Source organism: Colletes latitarsis, chromosome 10 (genome assembly GCF_051014445.1).
Source record: "Colletes latitarsis isolate SP2378_abdomen chromosome 10, iyColLati1, whole genome shotgun sequence".
NCBI classification, from domain to species: Eukaryota; Metazoa; Arthropoda; class Insecta; order Hymenoptera; family Colletidae; genus Colletes; species Colletes latitarsis.
In genome coordinates, this window is record NC_135143.1 from 21,109,587 (window position 1) to 21,136,969 (window position 27,383).

The following is a 27,383-nucleotide window of genomic DNA, read 5'->3' on the forward strand; positions in this document are numbered from 1 at the left end:
CATCCACAAACACCTCGAAACGAAATTAAATTTTTACTATTATAATACATTAGGTTGCAAATGAAATTTCAGCCCTCGATAATTCAATAACAGCAACAAACGAGCTTAAAAACACCTTTTCTCCAGTTAACAAACATCACCAAGCTTGGTCCTTGGAGGGAAAAAATTCTGAAAGCGAATTTCCGCGCTGTTTCTGAAATATTTTGCCTTGGATTCGGCGATATGGACTTCGAAACAGTTAACGAAAGGTCTAAACTGCTGAGTCCTTCGATATTTTGACGCTTGCACGTAATTATTGCCAAGTATCAAATTGATAGGAATATTGAAAGAATTAATCCCCTCGAAAGGGCTGATAAAAAGAGACATTTATGTGTCTTTTTTTTCATTACAGACTTCTGGACTCTTACATACTCGTTCCACAGAAATATCAAATCTTGTATATCCTTTGAAATATTCTTGCTTAAATACGATACGAGTCGAAGCGACGTTGTCCACGTTTTTTCACGTTAACAATTTTCTTTTACGCCCCCCTGGCTCGGGAAAACACTGGACTACGACGTATTTGAGTCACGAAAAAGGAAATCAGCGGAAGGGGTAAGAGGGGGGGGGGGGGATGTTACCCTAAAAAGTGTCTGATATCGCGTGGAATGACCCTAAAAGGAAATTCAGCCCCCGGGCATTGTGAAAGATACTCGGGAGAAACCTGAGAAGAAAAAAGGTAATGTCAGGATGAGAAAGGGTAGTCGTGCGTTTCGAAAGGACACGCGACAACCGGACCGGTCCGCAAATAGAGAGCAACGAGGGTGCAACGTGCACGAACACCTTTCAGGGTCGCTCATATTATTTGCAGAGCCGTCCGAGCCAGAAAAGGTTGTTCGAATCGATCGCAAAGTAAATTTTTGCAAACGAGAAAAGGTGACGGGCGAACGAAGCGCGAAAGGAATAGAATCATTCGTAACAGCGTTTCTCAAACTCAGAAGGGCACATTTATATTTAAAAAACACGAAACCTGTAGTCTCCCTCTTACTCCATATTTTTGGTAGAGGATCGTTCTAATTGTCTCGCGATGCTGAGGATATTTTAACGAAACAGAGAAACGGTCCAATAGTCTGTGTTGTTTTTACGTTTACGCAAGATTTCTCTATTGTTTAAAATACTTTGGTAAGAAACTTTGTGCAATGAATGAAGAAAGTGATCCTCAGAACTTGAAGCTAGATTCAAAGTTTCCGCTTACAACCAACCCGTCCTATGGCAAGAAAGCGAGCTCGTGTGATTAATAGTGTTACTTCATCAGGCTCGGAGCGGGTTATTAGGTCGCTGCATTCAAATGGAAATTACATACCTAAATGATATAATATTCAACGCAAATATTATCGAAAAGACAAAAAGGTATCTAAATTTTATCTATTTCTCCAGATAAAACCAATATTTTTCCATAAAACACCTCGTAAAGTTGGTAAGTCGATGAACTCCACAGAAACAACAAGTATTTATAAATACTCACATAGTTTTTTATAACAGAAAGAAACCTTATACTGCCAATATTTAATCGAGATATCCTTTTTATGTGTACAAATTTTCAGTACTAAAATTATATTTTTCTGAAAGGTGGGAACAATCTTTCGAACCGCAGGTACAAATAAAAAGTTTAAAAACGTTGAAAAATATAAGTTTAAATCTCGTTTAAAATTTCAGAGGAAATTCAAAATTTTACTCGAAAAACTGTGTCAGATTTCGCGTGGAACGACCCTGTAAGCCGCTTATTTTTTAAGAGTGATCGGGGCTTGGTGATCCATAAAGTTAATGATTGGATCAAGCGACCAAAGGAAATCTCGATGGTGAATTCGAACTCAAATTTGAGCGATTCGTCTCGATTCTTTCCTTTAAATTAGCGTTTTCCAACGTGGTCGATGGTATTTATGTCAAAGCTACAGTCCTGTGCAGTATATATGAAAAAATTTGTTTCTTTGGTGGATGTTTTAAGTGGGCTGTCGTTAGTTGACCTTCCCCCGGGGTGTTCATTATTATTTTTCCTCTGTGCACGTTGTCCCGTCTACGTGGAAACATATTTCCTCATTATTTTGTGAATTTTTATTTTATTTTTATATTTTTCTGATTTATTCGTTCGACAAGGACAATATTCTGTTGAAATTATCCAAAACATGGTGGAGATAGTTTTCGTTTCGTTAATACATTTCTAAAATTTAACCTGGAGCACTTTTTCGTTTCTTATTCTTTCTCGTTGGCAAGATATTTATACATTATTTACACACTTAAGACGTTTGTGCGAAAATACCGATGGGTCTTCATCTTTATATGACTTTTGTAATTCGTTTCCTACTCTGTATGCGATACATATCTGAAGAGAATTCGTACGAAAAGATCAGAAACGTACGATAGAAACCCTCCTACGCATATTTCTCGAATTTGCTTTTGCTCGGGTAGATCAATAAGAAAGGAATAGATACCTCTCCCTAGGATTATATAGGATGACACCGAAATAGGTGGTCCAAGTTTGATAGCGTATTCTACTCTTTCCGAGGACGAAAAAGGTCATATAAATATAGCTTCGGAAACTCCTCCATTTCGAGATATAAACACGTTTTGTGCCAAATTTTTTAGACGCGATATCTTTTCTGTTGGAAATAAATAATGTCCTAGAACCTACTGCTATCCAAAATAAAATTGAGAACACTCCGAGAATTTCTGAACATCTTCGACAGTATTTTGCGTGGAGGGGGAGGGGTATTTTTTAGCAATTTTTAGCAATTTTTACGAGCACATTCCAAGCACCCCTAAAACATTTCACCATAAAAAAAACGTGTTTATATCTTGAAAAAGAAGAGTTTCTAGACCCATATTTACGCGACCCCTCTTCATCCCTACAAGTTTTAACACGCCTGTTTTTATATCGCCTGATACTCGCGTTCAAATCGTTCGAACCTAATTCTCCAAGGAAATGTAAGAAGAGATTTTCCAAAGGTTTTGCGATAGAGTCTTTAATCAAATAGCTGTTTCATTCACAACTTTGAGGGTGGTTTTCGCCCCCTGAACACTAATACAGCTCGACATGACAGAAATACGAGTTATAATATTTTTAAATGCTCCATCTGGGTGGAAAGTTTCATAGAAGTCATCTGGCTACTATCGGGGGCACTGTTCCTTGGTAGTGGGACCATCTATTTCGGTGTCACCCTCTATATTTACACTAATCAATGATTTTCGCTTGATTAAATATTATTTCTTTGACGAGTTTTACGACGAACTCTGTGTTTGCACACGTGAGGATTATTATCCATTTTACGTGGGGGTGGTTTCGTCCACGTAGACGCCGGAGGTTAGTCGCGATTGTTGAAAACTGCCGTTGAGGGGCTTACTTTTCCCCGATTTATCCAAGCACTCTTTGTGCCGTTAACGACTACGATCAACTGTTTTCTTTCTTCTGTTCTCGATACGGTTCGCCGATTTCCAGAACCGCGTGACCGTTCCTCCGAACCCTCGAGTTCCCTTCCGGTTGATCTCGTGTCGTCGCCAGTGACACGTAGAATCGCAAGAGAATAAGGAAAACTCACAATAAGGGTGAATAGAAAAGGAATGGACGGAAATGCAAGCTAACGAGAGTAGGGGATGGAGTCGTAAAAGAGACCACGGAGCGAGAGGGCGAACACGACGGAGGAAGAGGAGGAGAAACGGCGAGGGAGGGAGGTTACGGGGTCGTCTGCGACGGTGCTGCTGGTTCGGTGGTTTCACCCCCTCGACGGAAAAGCGCAAGCGCCAGTGTCCTTTCTCGATGCTCGTACTCCACGCCAGTAATCCGTGGAATGCGAAGGCAAAAGGTGCGCTTTTTTCGACGGAACGCAGGTATCTAAAAAAGTCTAAACACCATTTTCCTCGTTACGATGTCGCGAACCGCGTACAACCGGTCGAACAACCCTGCCCTTATTTCCCTCGACTCGTTCGCAGACAGTGGCCCTCTCATGGGTCGATGTCCTCGCTTCCTCCAACAGTAACCCCCTTTTTCGCGTTATTCCGTTCCTTCGATTCGTCCTCACCGTGTTTACCAACCGCTTTGCTCTACATAATTCCACCATCCGCGCGCACACACGGGCACACGCTGTACCCTTCGATCGTGACAAGTGGCGAAAACGCTGTTTCTCGCGTGCTCTTTTCATAAGTTTCTCTCGGTATGCGCCGAGTGCTCGCATCTCGCCGAGAGGTCACGGTTCGACCAACGAGGGTCTCTTAACCAGTGTCCTCGAATGGAACCGCGATCGGTGAAATCGAACTTCGGACTGCGACATCGTGCACCTGGGACCGTCGATTTTTTTTTTTTTGTTTTTACGCGGTGATCATCGCGTACGTTGTTTTGAACTCGGTGCAACGTCGTGCGATTCGAATCGGTAATTATCGAGTGTAACTGGGGGCAACGTGGTTGGGAGATCTCGTGTCGACGAATGTTTGGTATCTTCCTCGAGTTTGGACGATTCAAAATTGGGGCGTTTTTCTTTTCTTTTTTTTTCAAACGGTTCCAAGGCAGACGGCGTGGCTGGAGAGTTGGTCGACCGCTGTCGGTGTTTTGATCGAATCGTAGCCGAAAATTGGGACGTCTTACGACACGATTAACAACATATATACTCGACTATACCACTGTCAATGTTTCGCTTCGATCGATATACGTAATTTAACATCTGCGACACGGCACCAATCAGGGATTCTCGTACGTAACGAAGTCATCGGTGATCTCGATAAAAGTTCGTACCTTCTGTAACGCGGTACAATTAGATTTAGGGATTCTCGTAGCTCGCGATCTCGTGCAAGAAAAAAGTTAATCAACTGCACCGTCCTCGATGCTCGTACCTATATAGCTCAAAGTCGATTCGAACAATAGTGGTAGTAATTACATAGTACTAAAAGTTGTACAACGTTGCGATAGTTGTTTTAAATTGGTTGGAAAATTCTACAATTAGAAACGAGGGGGGATTCCTACGCTGTAACGATCCGATAAATTAGTCGACTGGCCCGCTGGCGATATACCCGTTCGAACCTGTACAGCGAGAATAACATTGGAACAGTCTGTAACGTTTAACGATTGCAATCAGGAATTCTCTACGCTGTAACGAAGGCAACGTTGTGACGATCTCGTGTCAATAAAGGTTGGCCTCACCCGGTCGATGCTTTCCTCGAACCTGATATAGCTAATCCAAAATTGGGGCGTTTGGTAACACGGTACGATTGGAATCATAGATTTCCGACTCTAATGAAGTCAACACGATCGCGATTTCTATCTAATAAAAGTTGCTCGATGTTCTGTTTATACATAGTTAGACGCTGGTGCAATCCGTAACGTGTCGCGATTGGGATCAGGGGCATTCGACTGTAACTATGACAGTGATCTAATAAAATTTTGCACGAACCTGTGTAGGTCGTTAGTTTGATATCCTCTGCAACTTGGTACGATTGAAATCAGGGATTCTCGAGTGTGACGAAGATAATGTCGTCGTAATCTCCTGTTAATGGTAGTTGGCAACCGAGGTCGATGTTTTGGTTAAAAAATGGGTCATTTTGTAACAGGATACGATTGAAATTAGGGACATCCGACTACTTGTATTAAGAAAATTTAATCAAACCTATAATGGTCTAAAGTTGGTGTCGTTTGGAGCAGGGTACTGTTCGAATTAGGATTCCCCTGCTGTAACGGAGACAGCAGAAGCTAATTATCGTAACAAACATCTTGGCACGGATGAACTGTTAATGTTCTTAACGAATTTGTGTTGCTTGGCAAGAGACGGTGTAGACTATAACAGGTTGAATCAAAGACTCTCAACGAACACAACTTGGTACCAATCTCGTGTCAATAAATGTTGGCTAACTGCTGTTTGATCCGAGGCTTGTTTAATTAATCTTACATCAGAGCTGCTTGTAACTTGGCACAGTTTGAACCAGGATTCCCCGATTGTAAATAAAGCAATATGGCAGGGATCTCCTGTTAATGAAATCTGGCCAATCGCTGGTTAATGCTTTGCTCAAACGTCGTGTAGATAATCCAAAATTGGGGCGTTCTGTAATACGATATGATTGGAATCGGGGATTCTCGAGTGTAACGAAGGCAACGTGGCGAGAATCTCGTGTCAATAAAGGTTAGCCATCCGCGGTCGATCATTTGCTCGAACCTATCACAGAGCTAATCCAAAATTGGGACGTTGTGGCATATGGCAAGATTGAAACCACAAATATTCAAACGTATAGACAACTGGTCGTGATCTGATTCTAATTACCAGCGAATTTTATTTAAAACAGTCTGTAGAATGCTGCAAGTGGAACTAGATATTTCCAAATGCAATAAAGATAATAGAAATCCCGTATCTAATAAGTATTGATTATCCGATTTGTCAGTATTCCGTTTGCGTTAGTGTAAAATTAGTGCAGCCTTGTAGATTGGTGTAAATGTAATCAAGTATTCCCAATTGTAATGCAGACGACATAGTCGAAATCTCCTTTCTAACGAATATTGATCATCCGATTTGTCAGAATTCCATTTGAATTAATGTAAAATTAGTGCAGCCTTGTAGATTGGTGTAAATGTAATCAGATATTTCCAACTGTAATGTAGACCATATAGTCGAAATCTTGTTTCTAATATTGATTATCCGATTTGTCAGACTTCCACTTGAATTAATGTAAAATTAGTGCAGCCTTGTAGATTGGTGTAAATGTAATCAGATATTTCCAACTGTAATGTAGACCATATAGTCGAAATCTTGTTTCTAATATTGATCATCCGATTTGTCAGACTTCCACTTGAATTAATGTAAAATTAGTGCAGCCTTGTAGATTGGTGTAAATGTAATCGGACGTTTCCAACTGTAACGCAGACGACGTAATTGAAATCTCGTTTCTAACGAATATCGGTCATCCGATTTGTCGGTATTCCGTTTGAACCAGTTAGCGTAGAATTAGTGCAGCCTGTACCATGGTACGGTTTCGAATCAGGGATTCCCGACTGCAACGAAAACAGCGTGGTAGCGATCTCGTGTCAATAAAGTTGGTTAATTGCAGTCGATGTTTTGTTCAAGCCTGGTACAGCTAGTCTAACATCGGCGCGCAACATGGTACGATTGGGATCAGGGGATCTCTGTAACGAAGGCAACGTGGCGGAGATTTCGGTATCAATAAATGTTTCTATCAATGTTTTGCTCCTTCCTGATAAAGCGTGAGACAATTAGAATCGAGGCTCGACCGAGAGACAAGGTTGCGGTTATCTCGTGCTAACAAAAGTTGGCCAGGAACAGCTGTCGTCGTTTCTTGGCTCGGATCTGCGAAACGTAGTCGAAAATCAGGACATCCCGTTAACGTTGCAACGTCCTCGTCCCTTTTTCCCCCCTCCACCTCGATGTCGCGGTATTTTATTTTTCTTTTTCGGTCTTGTAATCCTCTTAGCCGGTTCTCGAAACGAGAGGACGTCGTGCTCGGTTTTGCCTTCGCGCGGATTTGGCTCTTTGGAAACGGGCTCACGGAGGAAGGAGGCCTCGTTGCTTCACGTCCGGTGTCGTCGTTCGGTAACGAGCATTAAATTATCGACCGTTGCGCGATATACATCTAACGGGAGGATATTTCCACGGACGCTCCGGCGTTCGATCGTCTGCCAAAGCTGCACGCGAAACTTCTTTTCGCGCCTCTTTCCTGTGCACCCTTTTCCCGACGTTGCATTCACCGTGATCACGTGCCAGGCGCCGCGTGCTCGCGTGCACGTTCCATCGTCCGTTGCGAACCCCCTCGTCGAAGGTCCGTTTTCACGTGACGCGACCGACTCTAAATGCCGTGACATAATACACGATTTTACGATAACGATACACCGTTACGCGTTACGGCATTTATTTGATGCTACGCGGGAAGAAATCCAGCCTAAATTTACACCCAAACAGCCCCCAATCTCGTTAGACCAGCAGACTCGTATATCTTTAACAGTCGATTTTAGAATTTAATTTATTTAAATCATACATTTGATTTTGAGTAAATTTTCTGTCATAATTTCTTAAGGAATTTTTTTAAAATTATTATACGGTGCTCGATTTTTCCAAGTTAATCTCGTATAGGAAACTTTTTTTTTTAAATACTGTAATTTATAATTTTTTCGCCTTGGTTATATTTTCTTCGTTGTACACTAGAGAGTTTTATTTTATTTAGAATGGAATTAAAATACATCTGTTGAAAGTTTGGAAGCTGTTTGAGTATTGTAAAATTACGACATTTTGTTGCAACTGTACAGTCAATATACATTAAAATAGTTTAATTGGAATACATAATCGTCAAAATGATGATCTTATCTATCTTAGTATCCAACCATTTCTTCAGCTTCTAAAAGTAGAAGTTCATATTAACAAATTCTCAATTATAAATTTGTCCTGAAATCAAATTACTGTTATCGATCCTTAAGAATTTACAGTCTACTTTTACGCGAAAAGGAGTAAATAGTTTTCTTCTCTCGTTACAAATAAGGAGCAAAAATGGTATCGAAAATTGTCTACTGTCGTCAAACGTAACGATTGAAAAAAAAAGATACTGTGACCTTCGAGACAGTGCAACAAATTTTACGTGGTTTGTAGAAGCAGCACCCACGCTCGAGAATCGAATAGTCCCGAAAGTCTTCGGTTGGAAGACGAAAACGAGGATGAAGACGACGCGTTCGGGGATCGAGATCGCCGGGATCAGAGTGCCACGCGATTGCATAGCTGCGTGGATCGATTAGGCAATCGTTAACAGTCGACAAAAAGATCCAGATGCCAGTTATCGCGTCGCACTTCTTCGAAGGCGGTTAAGGGGAAGTGCGTGTTGGACGTTCGTTAAAACGTTGCACCGGGTTCGGGTTTTCGTTCGAGCACGAAGCTCGAGTCGAGTCACGGTGCCGGAAGTGCCGTTTCTCGAGGACAAAGGGCGACGGAGTGACAACGGAAGAAGAAACGCACGAACGAAATCGCAGCAGGGAAAGCGTAACGAGCCCTTACGGGGCCGAAGGGAGGCGAAACGAGGTAAGGCGAGTGAAGGCAACCACGAGGATTAAATAAAAGAGCCTCGTGACGGAGGGGCTTCGTACGGCCCTGGCGCGACTGCGGCACTGCACCCCCACGGGGGGTTCTCTGCCAAACACACCGAATCCGCCCTCCACCCCGGAACACAAGAACCACGTGAGTACCAGTGACCCGTAAAATGATAGCAACGTACAGACCTAACGACTCATCGTACGATTAAGGGAGTGTAGAAGTCTGCAAGGCTATTTCTTTATATCTCTTTCAGGGTGCCCACGAAACATTTATTTGTACGATCTGAAAGAATATTTGACGAACGTAGGTTTTTTTTTTTACTCCAAATTAACCCTTTATTACGATGGTTCGTAACAGAGAAAACAAACTTTTGTAGAAAGAGTTTTCAAAGGGGTGAATTTGATATGTGAAAGTTGTTCGAGACTTTAGCTATCGATCGACCCTCGAATTTATGCATGAAACGGTCAAAAGTATTAAAAATTTTTAATGATTATGAAAGTTACCCAATTTTCAGACTCCTATACCCCCTTAAGGCAGAGCTCTGATTTCTTGGGGTGGTTAAAACGAATTATTATAAAAAAACTTAAAGTTGACCCAATAGAATTTAAAAATATATCGCGATCGCTCTGTAATAGCAGACTAATTGAAAATTTATTTCTTCGAGTTTTTATCCGCCATAGATCGAAAAGTCGTTTCAAGAAAAATGACTTTAAAGTTTGCAATTGTATTCCTGAGCGTATTCATGAGCATCGTAATGAAATTTTAAGATCGGGGTGAAAAAAAAATGCCTTTCGTAAAACAGTCGATTTTCCATCCATGCAAACCAGAACTCTGGCTTAAGTTGCACAACTAGGGTTGATACGGCCGTTCGTACGATAATTGTAAAGTGCGTGGGTGGGTTGTGTATAGCCTTTCATACGGCGCGGTCGTGTTCGATGAAAAGTTCGATGAACGAAAGTTCAGCGACTGGATGGACGCAAAAGAAAACTATTAAGATTGTAATAGTTTCAGAAATAAATCTTTTGTAAAACCATTTAACTATAGAAGAAAGAAATGATTTAAAATATATATTTAAACAAAATAAAGAAATTCTACTGCAAGGTGACCGCCGGAAAAATGCCTTTGCTAAAAGGTCTCGTGAGGTGGTGCAGTTTGAGAAACACTGATCTAGTGAATAAAGTCCTCCACTCTGAAACATTGAATTTCATGCCAAAGCTCTTGCAGTACGCGAGACGAATACCTTCTGTTCTTTACTGTTTTTCACTCCATCCAATTCTCTGGTTCCTTCTCATATTCTACACCTCACTATTTCAATCTTTTACCTCCTCGTATTCACTCGCCTCCACTCTTCTTCCCTGTAAATACTCGGCTAAAAGTTTCATCCTTAATCATCTCTTTTTATTTTAACCTAACTTTCCTTACACGTATCTGTTCATGAATCTTTAATATCCATAACTTTCGTGCTCCTCCTATTCCTCAAACTTTTCTCTCTTTTTCCCCTCAAGTTCGTACCTTCTTTATTATTATAATTATTTTCATTTTTAGTCTCTCTAGCCTCTTAGAAATAAAAATGCTATTATTATTACGTGTTTTTTAAAACCGAGGCGTTTCAGTAAAAGTCGATTGTTTTTAGTGGAATTAAATAATAATATCTAATCAGGAATTACAATGTTTTTTTTTCAAATATAATTACAAATACACGAACAACGATGTAACAAAGTAATAAAAGAAAAAGTTTCCAAGTACATAAATACCGATAGGGGAAAAACAAAGGTTCTGGGGTTCTTTCAACGGAAGGTGGTATAAAGGGTATAGCCGAATAAGGGGGTCAAATGTGCCCCCAAACCGAATTGAACGAATGATGGGTCATTCGATAGCTTATCCAAAAAAAACCATTTGTGCAAATTTTTAACTTGAAATCTCGACCGTGGGGGTAGTAATGGGGTGAAAACGAAAATCATGTTTTTGAACAATTTCTCTTAACCTATTGAGTAAAAAAATGTAAAAAAATTCAGAGACACTTCGGGTACTGGGATACATATTTTGGGAGATTTTCAGATTTTTTGATCGAAGAACCAGGTAGTAAAAAATAAAAAACCGCAAAAAATGCCGAAAAATGCCAATTACGTATCGAAGGAGGCCCGGAACTATTTTTATACTTTTACAGTAAACACGTATTGCTATTACTATTATTCTCAATTTTTTTCAGATTTTTCATTTTGGTGCGCCGCAGTGAAAAAAAATAAAAACCGATTTTTTCCTCATTTTCTGCGTATTAGAGTAACTTACACGTTGAATTTTTATGCATTCTTCAATATGCGAGTGTTTTGTACACTGTTTAATGTTTCTACACTAAGCAAAATTACATAACAATTGAAAGAAATAAAATAAACCAACCGTTGAGCGCAAGATATCCTAAAAAATCAACGATGTTTTCAACAGGGTCGTTGGCGCAGCGTTAGAGTGTCCGACTGTGGAACCGCTGGAAGTTTTTTTACCGTAGGTTCGAGTCTCTCTTTGGGACTTAGAATTTTTTTTTATTCGTTATTTTTTTTTTTCAAATTCTAACTATATAACAATGATTTATATTTATTTATAAATATTCTAAAGGTATTTTACAAATATTTTAACCTGAAATATGTATAAATATAATTTTGGAGCGTCTTTGCGTCCTTATTTTTTTTGTCAACCACGATTATTGTTTAACATCTCTTAAACTGAACTTAATGTAAAATGTTAGTTATCAAATCTCTTACCTTTGACTATTGTAAATGGATTAGAACAGAAGATTCTATACTGGCTTACTATTACTTCTTCTCCCCCTTCGATCAAGCAGATCTTTCCTTTTTTTTCTTTCTTTGATAAATATGAATGTTTGCTACAGAGTAACTTGCTACAGAGTGACTAATAACGAAAAATAATTTTACGAAAAAAACGATTCCTAATAACTACAATGTACCAGAAAACTGTGTCATAAACCGAATTCTCAAATCACTTTGGATTTTAACAGTATATTAAATATTGCTATAGTTTAACAATATGTATCCTTAATTTTTTTGAAGTTATTTTTAAATGATGTGGAGATAAGAAAATCATCCTATGCAAAAATCGCACCAAAATTATATTTATACATATTTCAGGTTAAAATATTTGTAAAATGCCTTTAGAATATTTATAAATAAATATAAACCATTGTTATATAGTTAGAATTTGGAAAAAAAATAACGAATAAAAAAAAATTCTAAGTCCCAAAGAGAGACTCGAACCTACGGTAAAAAAACTTCCAGCGGTTCCACAGTCGGACACTCTAACGCTGCGCCAACGACCCTGTTGAAAACATCGTTGATTTTTTAGGATATCTTGCGCTCAACGGTTGGTTTATTTTATTTCTTTCAATTGTTATGTAATTTTGCTTAGTGTAGAAACATTAAACAGTGTACAAAACACTCGCATATTGAAGAATGCATAAAAATTCAACGTGTAAGTTACTCTAATACGCAGAAAATGAGGAAAAAATCGGTTTTTATTTTTTTTCACTGCGGCGCACCAAAATGAAAAATCTGAAAAAAATTGAGAATAATAGTAATAGCAATACGTGTTTACTGTAAAAGTATAAAAATAGTTCCGGGCCTCCTTCGATACGTAATTGGCATTTTTCGGCATTTTTTGCGGTTTTTTATTTTTTACTACCTGGTTCTTCGATCAAAAAATCTGAAAATCTCCCAAAATATGTATCCCAGTACCCGAAGTGTCTCTGAATTTTTTTACATTTTTTTACTCAATAGGTTAAGAGAAATTGTTCAAAAACATGATTTTCGTTTTCACCCCATTACTACCCCCACGGTCGAGATTTCAAGTTAAAAATTTGCACAAATGGTTTTTTTTGGATAAGCTATCGAATGACCCATCATTCGTTCAATTCGGTTTGGGGGCACATTTGACCCCCTTATTCGGCTATACCCTTTCTTGCTATTTGAATAGCTCTGACCAAACTGAGTAACATTTACTTCGACCACCCTCTTGAACATTTGATACCATTAGGGGAGAAACCGATGCACAAACAGCTCACGAGGGAGACTAACAAATACTGAAACTGTTTGTTCGTATCTCTGGAAAATGTAAACAAGGGTAACATTGTTGACAAAATGTTCCAAGTTATCATTGCCAAGCGTAGACAGGATCGCGCGTTCGCAAAATCGTTTTTAATGTTTCGTGATAATTCTTTAACTCTACATAATTATAGTTATCCATAATTATACTGTCAAAATCTTTGATTCGTTGATTTTTTAACACGAAATATTTTTAAATAGTCCCAATATTAAGAATCCGAATGTGTTAGAAAGTTGTTCGTTCAAGAAGTGTCTGTCCACTCGGTTGAAATGTGCCGATGCACCGTCATGCATAAACTACATGCAACGTATATCTTATAGAACTTCTTCCAATAATTCATACACTCGACTGCTCAAGACACTGACTCAAGATTGATTTGTCAATCTTCCGTACAGGAAGATAAAGAGTTATCGAATATAATGTACAAACAGTGTAGTAAAGCCATAGAATTTGTGATTAAATTAAATAAAACAGAACGTGTGTTTATATAAACTTTCATCATTGTTTTTGGAGTTCTCAAAAGGTGAAGGAAGAATCTACCCTCTGAAATCTCTAAATCATAAAAATTTATTATGCGTGGGGCTTCTGTAATTAATAGTGAGAATAAAATTTTAATTAAATTTTTACCTTATATTATTCTTGTCCATTGGATATACAAAGTTGTTCTAATAAAAATATTATTGTCTAATTCCACTAAAGAGAAAGCTCTGGTTTTAACAAAGATACGATAATACGGACTAACGATACTTTCAATTTCTTTCAACGAGTAAACATATATATATATATATAAATTATTATCAATTATCGTTGCATCTCGTTGTGTCGACTTGTCGTACGGTAAATCGTTACGTTTATGGTTCCTAGGAGGATACGTTGACGTGTACCGAACGATGGCGAACAGGGCCTACGTATTTTGACACATAGGGCAACAATGCAATACACATCCAAAAAATCTATCATCCGAATTTGAATCGTTTCAAGGGATTTCTTTATGCGTCGACAAACGTTGAATAAGAAATCGTAAGATGTGAAATGTGGTGACCTCACAAATCATACCCACAGATCTACCTGATCACCAAAATTTATGATTCTACGTATCGATTGAATTGTTTTTTCACTGTCGAGCGGGGTGTGCAGCCCGAGTTCGGATATCTATAACTTTGGGAAACAAACGCAAACATATTGCAACGATCCACTTTAAGAAAAACAGAATAACGACATTTTCAGATTCGTTAAAAAGTTATTAATATCCAATAAAGTTCCATATCGACCAGAAAATTTTTCGGCGAAAAGAAAAAATTTCAAATCGTTCTAAAAAAATTATTTTCAGTTGCGGGGATCCATTATAATCATTTTTGGCGAATACACATACCTCCGAAATCCTACTCACTTTCGAGAAAAAAATTCTTTACCGAAAATATACTGTGTGACCGGAAATGTTTCTATAACTTTGAAGCCTCAATCTACAAATTAGTATCCTTGATTTTCGTCTTATTTTGGCCTCTAGAATCTCTCATTAAAATTTTTCCCAGAAGTGGCCGAACACCCTGTATATACTACTTTGGTTAAATTTAATTTATACGTATTTCCTTTATCTGTCCACCAAATTTTGTCTACAATTCTATCTATCGAATTGCTTGACAATGTCGAGCAGGGTATGCAACCCGAGTTGGGATATCCGTAACTTCGGATTACCCTAACGCCAAACAAACGTAAACATATTCCAACGAGTGTTTCCAGAAATGGAAACAACTTTGTGACACGATGAAAGATGAAAACTGTGACACTAGGGAAGGGTTTACGATAGATTGGCAAAGTTTGACCGTTCGGTGTCGTTCTTTCGCCGTCGTTCGAGATATGTTGACGCAGTTTGACGCGGGGAATGATCGTTGTTTGGCGTCCGGTGTTTTGCGAAGCAGGGATGTTTGGATGGTCGCGGCTCGAGCCGTAGAAACGGCGGCAGCTCGCGGGGGAATGGGACCGATTCGGCGGCGGCGGCCGAGCCGCAGTCGCAGCCACAGTCGCAGTCGCAGCCACAGGCATCGCGCGGAGCCAGCTCGGCACATCGCCACAATGGAACGGAGAATTCACGCGAAACCGATTTGCTGTCGCACGCGGCCTCGGCGCTGCGAAGGCTGCACTTCAAATCGGCTGGCGGCAGTCGGAGCTGTCGCACCGTGCCGAAGGTCGTGGTCATGGGCTCGAGCACCGCCTCCGAAACCACGATCAACACTAGCACCGACAGCGCCAACACGATGCTCACAATGGTAAGGTGGTCGGTGGTGGACGGGGCCCACGCAACCCTTTGCGGTCCGCGCGGTTTCCACCATTTCGTTCCCGATCAAAATAAGCCCAAACACGATCGTCTTCGAACTATTTTCAATTGTATTAAATTTTCGATCATTTTTTAGTAACTGGAGTAAAGTATGATTGAAGGCAGTCCGGATAAGATCGCGTTTCGACTTATTTTCGTCTGAACAAACATTTTTCATCGGTTCGGGGAACAAAATCTCGTCCAAACCTCTCTACGTGAAATCTGAGATTTCGATAACAAAATACAGCAAGCCCAGCTTTCACGTTTATTTAGTATTGATCGTTGCGACGCGTAGGAGGTAGGTGAGACTGATACGATTTCGCATCTTAGAAATTTGTTTATCAGTGTTTCATCAAACCTAAATAATCTGCACTCTACGCAAACAATAGGAATATTCCCCGGTTCGGCGTTAAACGAAAATCCACTCCGCGCGCCAGACTACATTCTGATTTCGCCGAGAACCCGCTTAAACAGTGAATAGAACACATCAAACATAGTTAAGCATACATCTATATCCATTGTTACCGTTTAAATACACTTAGTGGTATACGTCACTTAGCATTGCGCCTCCGAATGACCCTAATTCAACCAACTCTTGGGACATTAGTTTAGAGCAAGAGCAGCGGTACACAAATCGTGAATGAAATTACCGTTCGCTATCCGTGTCGCAACAACTGTCTACAATAATGAAACAGATTATAATTACAGGTTCTGTCATCTTGGCTAGATAAACTTATTGGTCGCCAGGGATTTAACTTATAACCGAACAAGTTTAATAAGATCCTCGAGGTGGTGGTTTGGGCGTGGAGAAGCGAATGGTAGGGATTAGACTAGACGATTAGGCCAGGGGTCAGCAAACCCCTGGCTTTTGATCTCGCTTAAATTATTTAAACCGCATTTCCATTAATCCTTCGCAGCTCAAGTACATGGAAATTCCGGATAACAGAAATATGCAACGTAGTTTTACTTGCATGTGTCATTTGCTATTTATTTCAGTGCACTCTGCAAGGTTGACTTTGATAATTATGTTTGAAGAAGTATGAACCCAACAAGGTACCTGTACACGTGTGTTCGAATGCGTGAATAGAGAAAAAGGGAATTAACGAAGTCACAAGCAGCGCGAACTATTACCTCGTTGCTACGAGCAATCATGATAATATTTTATTACTAACGCGCAAACAATTAACCATAAATTGTATTTAGTTTTTCGCGTGCAAGTTAAACCTCCGATGACCAATATGTTTAATCAATCTAGATGATAGTATTATCGTAGTTAATACTAAATAAACGTGGAACAGATACCAAAATTGCCATGAATAATCAATGCATTATGTACATTGCATTGAAGGCTAAAACGCTCTATTTATTCGCTGATTCTCGCTTTCAAGTGATAATTTCGGGACCGTTATTCGTGCATTTCTACGTGACACTGCCGTTGTTTGCCTTTCACATAGTTATCTGTTCAATCTAACGACATACTCATTCATTATTAATATATTTATATTTGCTCAGTGTCAACGTATTTTGGGAATGTTGAAGAGTGTTGGTCCAACGCTATATCACTTTCTAAAGATTTTATAGCAGTGATTTCCAAACTTTGGAGCACCTTTTTTCCGAAAAAGAAAAAGAGACTTTTACATAATATAAGAGAACTATGCTTCTATAGCGAATATAGTTCAACGTCGTAGAAGTGTCTAGGTTAATGAAGCCTATACTAAACCTTTCCGGTCTGAATGGATCGTGAACCTAATCTGCTCTTTGGCGCACCACTATCAGAGGGTTATTGGACTCGGTAAACTAACAGAGAAAAGGGGAGACCGGGACATTTAGGAGATCCCCTTGACTCTAGCGAGCAATGGTTATAAGGAAGTTTAGTCTTTGGTTCTTCGTATCAACAAAGTCTTCGGACAACATTCTCTACTATAAGGGTTTCGATTAAAAAAGAGCCGATCGAATTATCCACACTTTTTTCTATGTTCCAATTCTTTTTTCGCGCCTCTGCTTTAGAAAAAACTAGGTCACCGCTGAGTCAAGGACCGAATAAATCCTTGACACAAGTCATATATCCTCATAGACGAGCGCTGAACGATGGATGGCGATTCCCACTCGCGTATTTATCGGCTGTCGGATGACATTGTTTAGAAGAGAGTTTGGAAGGATGATTGGCGACTCGATGTCGTATAAAGAATGGTCTCTCCTTTCCTAAACGACCTAGCCACAGGGAGGCATGGATGTCTTCTGGTGAGAGGACTATGAGAAATGATGTAGCCATTTACCACAGAGTCTTGAAGCCGAAACGCATACTCTACCAAATAACAAGAATTCTAACGTATTTGTATAGTTATATTAATAGTGAACGTTTGTTAATATTCTATCCTGATAAAGTATAAGTATACTTTATATAAATATAAAGTTCAGATTCGGGTCGAAACAGACGCGGAGAATTAATATTTCAGTGTTGTTAACGAATGTGTCTTTGGATCGCTTCCATCGCTGAGCACGACGAGTTGGTAACGATTGTGGTTTGGAGGAGATTCGAGAGAAACTGATTTTAGGTGACGACAACGGACGGAGAACAGCCGGACGACAGCTTCGACTTGGTGGACATCCCGTCGGAGATGTCACCACCTGCTCCACTGTCGTCGGCTCCACCGCCCGAACCGGTTCCACCGCCACCGCCTCCTCCGCCACCACCACCTCCACCACCCTCCCCGCCTATTGCCGATTACTCGACCACGGACGAGAAGGGTGCCAAAACGAGCCCGTTGACGACTACCAACGTACGAACGGAGATCACTGCCCGTCTCGATGTCCGGGCGTCGAGTACTTCGAACCTCCTCGACGAGACCGATGCTCCATCGGTCGATGCCACGATGCTCACTGCCACTGGTGCTGCCAGCGAGGTCAGGGTATCCATTTCCGGAAGAACTCCGCCTCTCCCGGATCTACGAGCAACCGACTTTTTTAGGTACGTACGCTGTTTGAGATTGCGGGTGGGAAAGAATCCTAGATAATTGTACGGATTAAGGTCATTTCACCTTGAAATATTTTATTTTCATATTACGTTTCCTCGTTAGGATGCGCTGATGGAAGAAAATTACCGGATATTTCGCTCGCTAGACGGATAAAAGCCATAATTGAAGCATTAATCTCTGCCAAGGGATAACATAAATCATGTGTTTTATTCGAAATAATAATGGTTCCTTTTGAAAGTACCCCTCACTAGTCAAGACCCAACATTTTGATAAACATTGTACCATTGAAAAATGACTTGTTGACTAGGCACCAACAAATTGAACAGCGCAAGAGCAAGGGGAGTAGGTATTCACGAATTCCCACCCGAAAACCCCGCTCTTGTGTCACGCTACATACTAGTAGCACAGACAAGGTATACGAGTAGAGAATATTTCCGTAGAGCGTCAAATAAATTTATTAAACATCAAAAACGAATTTTTTAAAAAAATCGACATGGGGTAGGTGTCTAAATTCGACGAAATTGAAAAGTTTGAAATCATTCTGGAAAAATTATTTTCGGTTGCAAGGGTCAATTACAATAATTTTTGGTGAATGGACATACCCCCGAAATCCTATGCACTTTCGAGAAAAAAATTCTTTACCGAAAATATAATGTCTGGCCAGAAATGTTTCCCCAGAATTTGGCAAAAATCATGACTTCTGAACAAAATAGAAACAACACGTATTTTGATGAAGAATTTAAAAATTCTAAGAATGTTGGAAAAGTTGTCCCTTAACCACGTAAAGTGCGAAAAACTCCATAAAAATGATTTTATCCTACTTTGTCTTGATACGATTTGGTCACGTTCTTCGTCACGCGATGGAATTGCAGTTGTGATCGCCTCAGTCAATTAGGTGTTGCTATTTTGCTATGGCCAATCAGCCTGCTTAGCTATCAAGTCATCCCATCTAACCCAGACTACTGTTCACCGCTGTTAAGTTGTCAGTCGAAAAGAATAGGTCCATTTAAACACAAACATAGAATCGCATCACACGTATTTTCGCTATTGGCCGCATGTAAGTGAAGTCCTTGTGCCCTCCCGATTGCCAACTTACCAGCAGCGAGCAATACATCCACCGTTCTTCGAGTACTATAGATCTCCGTTTCTAATAAACCTGCGTTTGCATCGTGTTCGCAGTACACCGGTGAGGGGTTCGGTGGACGCTGGCCAACCGGATCCGAATAACCCGATGCTGTTGATGGCTGGGAAAGCCCAGGACAGCAGCAGTCGGCAGAGCAACTCTTCGTCCAGCGAGGGTAAACACGGTCAGAGGAAGCCAAACGTGAACGTGACAACGAACCCGTTGGACATATCGTTGGTAGGAGCATGTGCGAGCAACGACCGATCGTCCGAAGGTCCAGGTAGGACCGGCGGCAGCAAGCTTCGGGGAAGAGCAGCCGCCGGTGAGTCGAGTCGATCGAGCTTAATGGTACATAATTAACCATTAAACTTTAGCGAGAACGCGTTGTCGCAACGGCGCGTCTCGATAGGGTTCGATTTGATCCGCGAAGTTGAACGCGAATGCGCGGGCGAACGGCGTAGATGTGCGTTTCGAATGTCGAAGGGCGTTGTTCTCGCTAAGAAAATCAATTGTTGTTGTTGTTTTCTTTCAGAATCTCATCCCCTCGTTTCGACCATTCATTCATGGGTCAGGCTCTTTTTCCCGTTTTGCGCAATAGGTATACAGTTCGTTGTGCTCGAGTTTATGCTTCGAGACGTTTAACGAAACCGAGAGATCACCGGATGCAGCCACCCCCGACGGACGTAACTCTCGCTTACGTGCACTCGTGTCGGTTCCACGCTCGTTGCCGTGTATCCGGGGACCGATTCTTTTACGGAAGGTCACCAGCGAGCGAGGAAGTTGCCGCAATATCGAAACTCCGTAACGACGAAGGCGTTTTGACCTTTGAATGGTGAACCTGCTTCGCCTCCGTCCGTTGTGAAAATATAATTGACAGATCTGCGTCGTCGAGAATCGTTCTGTTCGGATTCGATGAATCCCGGTCTCGACGATACCGGTGATCCCTCGTTTCGTAGCGATCTTGTCCGTGGACAAGACGAGGGACGCACTTGGCGATTACATATTCGTTTCCGCTCCTTGCCTATACACCTTGAATGCATTCACTCGAACGCTTGCGTGTCGAGATATTAACGTTTTTACTTTCGACTCACCGCATCTATTCGACGTTCTCGATTTCTCGTTTATTTCTTTCGTTCCTTGCTTATATTCTTGCGACTCACGAGTCGCGTGGCTCTCTCTCCTCGATCGCGATCGGACATCGATCCAGCTCGTCGTCGGTAAACTTTCAACGACGCCGACCCGACAACGACATTTTGCGACCGTCTCCCGTGACAGTTCGGAAAAACTCCCTCGTGACGTTCGAGCCAAGCAGCTGGAACGGATAACGATCGATAAATCGTTATCCACGGGAAACGGGAAACCGGAAGCCGGAACCTGTTGACGAGAACCGTTCGGTGGAAGTCCCTCGAGGAGAAGAGAGCCGTCAATTATCGGCCACTCGACCCTTTCGTTGCATCGCTCTATTATTGTCGAAAATCGACAAGTTGGTGCCCCTGTTTCAGTCCCAGACAGCGCATGTTTTCTGCCGATTTCGCCGTTAGTAAATGTAACGTAGTTGATTGCGCTTCGTTTGCCACAGCAGGTTCCGCCGAATTGCCGCCCCTTTTTTTCCAGCAAAACTTGTATATGTTCTCGCGCCGCGAACCACTTTCTTTTCACTTCCGGTGACGGCCATTTTCTTCCGTCAACCGCGATTTCTTAAGCCCCACTTGTGTAACGAGCGGCGCGGAACAACATCGATCCCTTGCACCAGGGACGAGGAAAATGGCTTTATTTTATTTCTTTGTTATTGTTTTCATTTATTTTTAACATTTATTGTTTACATTTTTTAAGTCTGATTTAGTTCCTGTTGTCAACGTATATCGATTGAAGTATTAAAACAACTATTTTGGAATATCTCACACTAGCATGACTACAGTTCAAAATTTGTATGTACTGAAATTTATCTTACAATGTATATCTCATTATTAGTATTTATCAATGGTCCTATCTGACACTTTGCCTGGATAAAATTGCTGAAAATTACGTTACAGTATTCACATTTTCATCCGGTTCCTGTTTTTCTTTTTATTTGTGTCTATGCTTCTTAAACCTTAACCAATTCGTTAAAATGGTGAGGTTAAAACTACGAACGAAGCAAATTCGTTCACAATTACAATTGCACCCTCGTACTTTTCGTAAGTTTGACAGAAACGTAAACAGAAGAGGATTTCGTACACTTCCGCGTATGTGCAGAGAATAGTCCAGATCCTCGGGCTATTTCTCGAAAAAGTCGAGCTACATCGTCCGATCGTGTCGAACCGACGATCGATATTTTTCCAAGTCCCACCGGTGTATTGCTTTCCAGCAACGTTTCCGGAAAGTAAGATCGCGAAATGGACGCTTATACCTACCGAAGAACGTCCCCAGGGTCACGTACGCGTAAAACAAATACAGGCCATCGAGCTATTTTCGAGAAAATCTAGCTAGTTTTGTCTGAATCGCTTTAATGATTAAAATCACGAACGGTGTTTGCAAATCGTTCCAATCGTGAAATGGATGTTTAGTTTTACTAAAGGAATGTCTGCAGGGCCATTTGAGTGCAAATAAAATACAGGTCGTCGTATTGTAGGCTAAAATTGAGACCATTTGTCTAACAATGGAAATAGCCAAAGAGTTACGCCGATATTTAAATGAACTTTCGCACAGCGATAGTGTTGATTTAAGTCTATGAAAGTCCAAGTCTATTTCTAGAATGTCAGTGAATCGATTTCTATTGAAATTGAAGTCGCCCTTGAACGCAAAATGGACACTCTACTTGGAATGTCGTTCACGCTATGGTGTCGAATTTTGCTATTAAATATCTCGTAAATTAGCGGTGCCTGCTCTTTCCTCTAACTAATGGTGCTTACGAGACCTTTCTATGCAATCTTCGTCAGAATAACGTTCTCATTAGCTAAATCAACGTTGAAAATCCTCTCTTGCTTAGACGTAACGCAACAACAAACAAGATGAAAACCATTGTACAAAAGATCGCTTAAATATCGGCAATACATTTGGGATGTTTCTTTTGTGCGTCCCCAACGGTGTCTTATTTTCCAGCGACGTCGCTCCGGGAAACTAAAATCGCAAAACGGTGTTCTACGCCGCACGTAATACAAGTGGGACTGCGATCGTGTGTCCGTTTGTTTGTGCAACCCTTTTTCTCCTACCCCCTCTTCGTACCATCCTATCATCCTACAGTTGGGAGTTGACAAGAATGAATCCAAAGGGTTACAAAGAGGTAAGGCGAACGCTTCGCGATTCCTTCTATGGATTGCAATCCCCTATGCTTGGCTTGGTAGTTGTGTGTTAGGAAGGAGTCAAAATTTAACGACAGCTAATAGTTGGCATTTTCAGTAGCTCAGCCTCTTCAGGGACAAATCGTTCGAAGCAAACAAACTTCTATTTATTTGTTTTTGGTAAATAAAACTGATTGGCACGGAACACCACTGCTACATTTTATTATGAATATTAATAATTCCCTATTCTAACGTTTAATTTTGAGAGACTCGGTACCTCTACAGATTCAACTACTAATTGGAGAGACAATTTCTATTTTTAATAATTAAATAATAAACTAAAATTAAAATAATTAAAAACTGAACGTGCAACAGTATCCCTGAAAAGGTAAGTCGTGCGTGTCGCGAAGTAGGGGTCAAATTCTGACCGATAGGCGCTGCATTCCTTCCAGGTCCGTTCTTATCAACTCCCAGCTCTACCTTTATGCTCTGCTCGTCCGATTCTTTGCTCACCCTGGTCATCCCTGAGTGAGTATACGTCCCGATCAAATCCACGTACCGAGTAACCAGTTGTGATCCATCGTGTCGATCGTTCGTCTCTGAAGGTATAAGCGCTAAAAATATCCTGAATGGCGAGAGAAAGCGAACGTGACGCGAAAGAAGAAACGAAACATCGGACTGGTCGAAATTCCGTGGCGTCGTTAAATAATCGCGCGACAATTTTGCTCGTGTAGAATCACGGGCGGCAATTCTGCTTGGAAAAACGCACGCGTATGTATCCGACGCTTAGCACTTTGCGAAAAAGACTCTCCTGGCATCGTACGTTTCTCAGCCGAATACTGGATCTTTAAAAACTTTTAACCCTTTCGACGCTGCGAATGTTTGCAAACGCTCCGGAACAACATTACACGCAATTATTATACAAATTCGTTGAAAATCGATTGATCCGTATGAAAAGAAAAAGATTGTTTCGAATGAAATATCGTAGGATTATCGAGATGCAAATAACGTTCGAGCAGATTCAGCGGCTCTGTTTCTTTTTGGGAAGATATTAACTGAACTTTGTTTTCATTTAATTACCAACTGAATGCGTTTGGTTTAGCTTGTATACGTGAAAGTAACGAATAACTGAATCAAACCTGACCTAAAACTAATTAATTAATCAAGCATACGCGAGATTAGCTCTGCGGAGTTTAGACGTTCGGTTCGAGTTCACTGGCGGGAGAATCGCCCTATAGCTATTCGCAGTACCGCGCGGAGTGTTCGAACCTCAGCACCGAAAGGGTCGAAGTCGAAAAGCGTGGACGCGGTAACGAACGAGCGACGACGAGCGGAAACGGAAACAAAAGAACGATCAGGATGAGAAAGAGGAAGAAAAAAGAGGGGACGAGTGAGATTTCGATCGGTTCGACGATCGATTCGATAGGAGAGAACAAGATCGGAAAAATTGTGTGGTGTCGAGAATGGAAAAAAGAAAGAGAAAGAAAAATGTCAAAAGAAACGGACGCGAAAAATGGCGCGTGAATGTGGAGGTGGAAATGAGGCGTAAAGGAAACCTAGAACGCGTAAAAGCGCTCCGCGATGTCCGGTGCTCGGAGGTCTTTTGGTAACTCGCAAAAATACGCCGCGGGCGACGTCGGGGAACAAAGGTAACGGATGTTTGCTTTTCCGATGCCAAAAAAGGTGGCAACGCGGCTGGGAACAAGAGATCGACGCAAGCGGCGACGATCGTGGTTCAACAACCGTCGCTCTCGTTGGACGGATCGGCCGGAGCGGCCACGATACTCTTGCACCCCGAGGCGGACGTCAGACGACGGGAGGAGAACATGAGACAATTGCTGGACGTCGCGAACACGCTCACCCTGCAGGAGATACACGATTTCGAGATGAGGTTCGTTCACTAATTCTCGGTACGCGAAACGGAATTTCTATCCTTTCGTCTTTGGAGCAAAAGCGAACTCACTTTATAGAATCTCCAAAAATATTAGTTTGGCCAGAAAGTTTGTCATGTTGCAGTCTAAATATAATGTTGTTTGCTTATAAAATCATCAATAATGTAAATTATCTCGAAATTTTACACTTATAATTATTCCACGTTCTACATTTAAACGACATTATACATATAATAATTGTATTAATCGTATCCTTGTCCAACCAGTTTAGCCAGTGTCTGGACTTCTTTAGCGGTTCTCTGTATTCCTTTAAAAAGCGTGTTACTAGTGTTGTACGCATTGCATCTTATAATATATGCAATTAATGAAACTTTCACACATATTATGCAACTGTATTATACAAACCCGTAAGTAAATAAATAGCAACTAACTTCAGTTTAATTCTTGAATGCGATATCAATTGATAGCAGACACTAGACATTGTACCGTGCGGTTTTTAAACGGATGGAAGAAAAGACGTTTTCATTTCTGGCCAACCTAATACTAACATCGATTTAGGTCAACAACGCGCATCGTATTTGAAACAAAAGGACATAAGAATTTTTATCAATTTTGCAAAATCACCGTGCATCGTACGATTCCTCTAAATAGTTACATCGCTCTCGACCAATCATCAAAATTTCGAGGTTCTTTCTCTTATTCAACGGTACAGTACTGCAACTTGTTGCTTACCGCAGATATCGTCTTAGCACGTAATGAAAGGTTGAATAAAATATGGCTCGCACGGAACGAAAGTACGATAAAGGGGGCCATATTCCGTGGCGAATTGAACGTGTTAAACATCATGTAATACTCAATAGCTGAATTACGAGTCTAGACCAATGTACTACAAACGAGGACTCACGAGTCCTTTGGGGCTCACCCAAAATGGCGCCCACGACAGATCAGAGCCTCTGCTCTTACGGATGGATTCTCGTGTAACAGGTCCAGAAAACTAAAGACGTAGAGTTATAAACTTGTAAACTTTCCATTTTTACTTTAAAATCAGGTTCGATAAGCTTTTCGATTTCAAGAAAATTGATTGTTTTTTGCAAACGAGGGTTACCATCGTCAAAGAGATTAACAAGATTCTGTAGTAATATACCAACCTGTCTATAATTAAATATTTTAATATATTATATAAGCATACTGTTTTCTGTAATTTAATTACGATAGTTTAAACAATAAAATTCCTAAATATCAGTTACTTTTAGAGCCATTGCACGAGAATCTCGCCTCTCGTCCCTAGCGCTCGTTTTCTCGAAGTATCTTACGGAAGTCGAGCTACACACGCTTCCTATTTTCTTAACTACACCAAAGGAGGATGAGCCAGTCTTCGAAACAGGCGATGCAAATCTATTTTTCGTTTGCCATAGATACGGTAGTCCGCATCACAGCAGATCGCAGTCGGTTAAGACGCCCGGCAGTCGCTCGTCGGGCCGACCAAATTACCTGTGTCTTCCGCAACAGAGATCGAGAGTGGCGAGCATGCCGAACACCGGCGTCGAGGAGGAGTACTATAGGCTCCGACACTTCAGTATAACCATAAAAGGTGTGGTGAACAGAGGTGACTCCCTGAAGAGTCGGAGATCTAGGTCCAACAACAGCGTAGCGTCGAGCAACTCGAGGTGAGACTTTTCTACCCTCGATATACTCCTTAAAAATTTTTGACAGGGGCAAAACGATCCGTGGGAGTACCGGAGAAGCCACGAGTCGGGAGAATTAAGTATCCGGTCGATTCTACTCTAAATCGAACGCGTGAGTTTACGTGTGGCATAAGCGTTTGAGCGACGTAGACACACACGTTGGATCTTAGAGGAGGATCCATGGCGCGACGTCGAGACTCACCACGAGAGGGTCGAACCATTTTAAGCGATCGAAACAGAGACGGAATAGGCAACAAGGTGGAAACAAACGGCGAAACGGGACAGAAAACGACACGCGATTACGTATCGAGTGGTGTTCCGATTTACGAGCTCGTGAATTTCTTTGCTCGACGGCGGCATGTACGCTACATACTTCTTTCTTTCTATTTTCTTTCGTCCTTTTGTCGCTCTCTTTCGGCGTGGCTACCAACGGCGGTGCAGCACGGAACACCTGACGGCTTCGTACTCTGGCTCGGCGAGGAATTCGGCGGCTGGATCGTTGGCGAGCTCTCGGGAGAGCAGCGCGTCTCAGGGACCAACGCCGTATCGCGTTCTCATGCTGGGAGCTCCGGCCGTAGGGAAAAGTTCGCTGGTCTCGCAATTTATGACCTCCGAATACCTGCACGCTTACGACACTTCGATCGGTAAGTGTATCGTACCCTTGGCGTTCTCGTTAACGATGGCTGAAGGTGGGATCAAGTTCGACGATCGAGACAATTCCAACGCTCGTTGCTTTACGCGAATCCAAAACGAATACAGTGTGTGATCCTTCGCTAATGTTCGCTAATGTTCGCTTCTCGAATATTTTATTCCCCAAGTACTTACAAAGAATTCCAATTTACTTATACAGAATTCGAGTCTACTCGTAAAGTATTTGATCCCATCACCGATGGGACTAAGATCTTACGGATGTCAGATAATAAAGTATCATTTCACGATATACCAATTTTGAAACCGTGGATCTCGGACGATGAGTTCTAAAGGTT

At 41.2% G+C, this 27,383-nt stretch overlaps 2 protein-coding genes across 5 annotated transcripts in view; one reads left to right on the forward strand and one right to left on the reverse strand.

The window, feature by feature from the left end:
• Window positions 1-27,383, reverse strand: part of LOC143347068 (5'-3' exonuclease PLD3) — an 80,162-nt gene that overhangs the window by 33,433 nt on the left and 19,346 nt on the right. The window lies entirely within an intron of this gene.
• The window catches only part of LOC143347066 (uncharacterized), a 97,721-nt gene continuing 74,140 nt past the window's right edge, over window positions 3,803-27,383 (forward strand). For 2 of the 4 annotated variants that reach the window (XR_013080553.1, XM_076775922.1), the window contains exons 1-9: window positions 3,803-3,861; window positions 8,604-9,182; window positions 15,068-15,415; window positions 18,018-18,430; window positions 19,617-19,882; window positions 20,093-20,158; window positions 24,504-24,711; window positions 26,128-26,379; window positions 26,839-27,041. Coding sequence is in view for 3 of the 4 variants with exons in the window: in XM_076775922.1 (XP_076632037.1) it covers window positions 15,344-15,415; window positions 18,018-18,430; window positions 19,617-19,882; window positions 20,093-20,158; window positions 24,504-24,711; window positions 26,128-26,379; window positions 26,839-27,041 (1,480 nt within the window). In the remaining variant the exon portion in view is untranslated. The remainder of the gene's footprint in view (window positions 3,862-8,603; window positions 9,183-15,067; window positions 15,416-18,017; window positions 18,431-19,616; window positions 19,883-20,092; window positions 20,159-24,503; window positions 24,712-26,127; window positions 26,380-26,838; window positions 27,042-27,383) is intronic. The other 2 variants (XM_076775923.1, XM_076775924.1) reach the window with 2 other exon arrangements.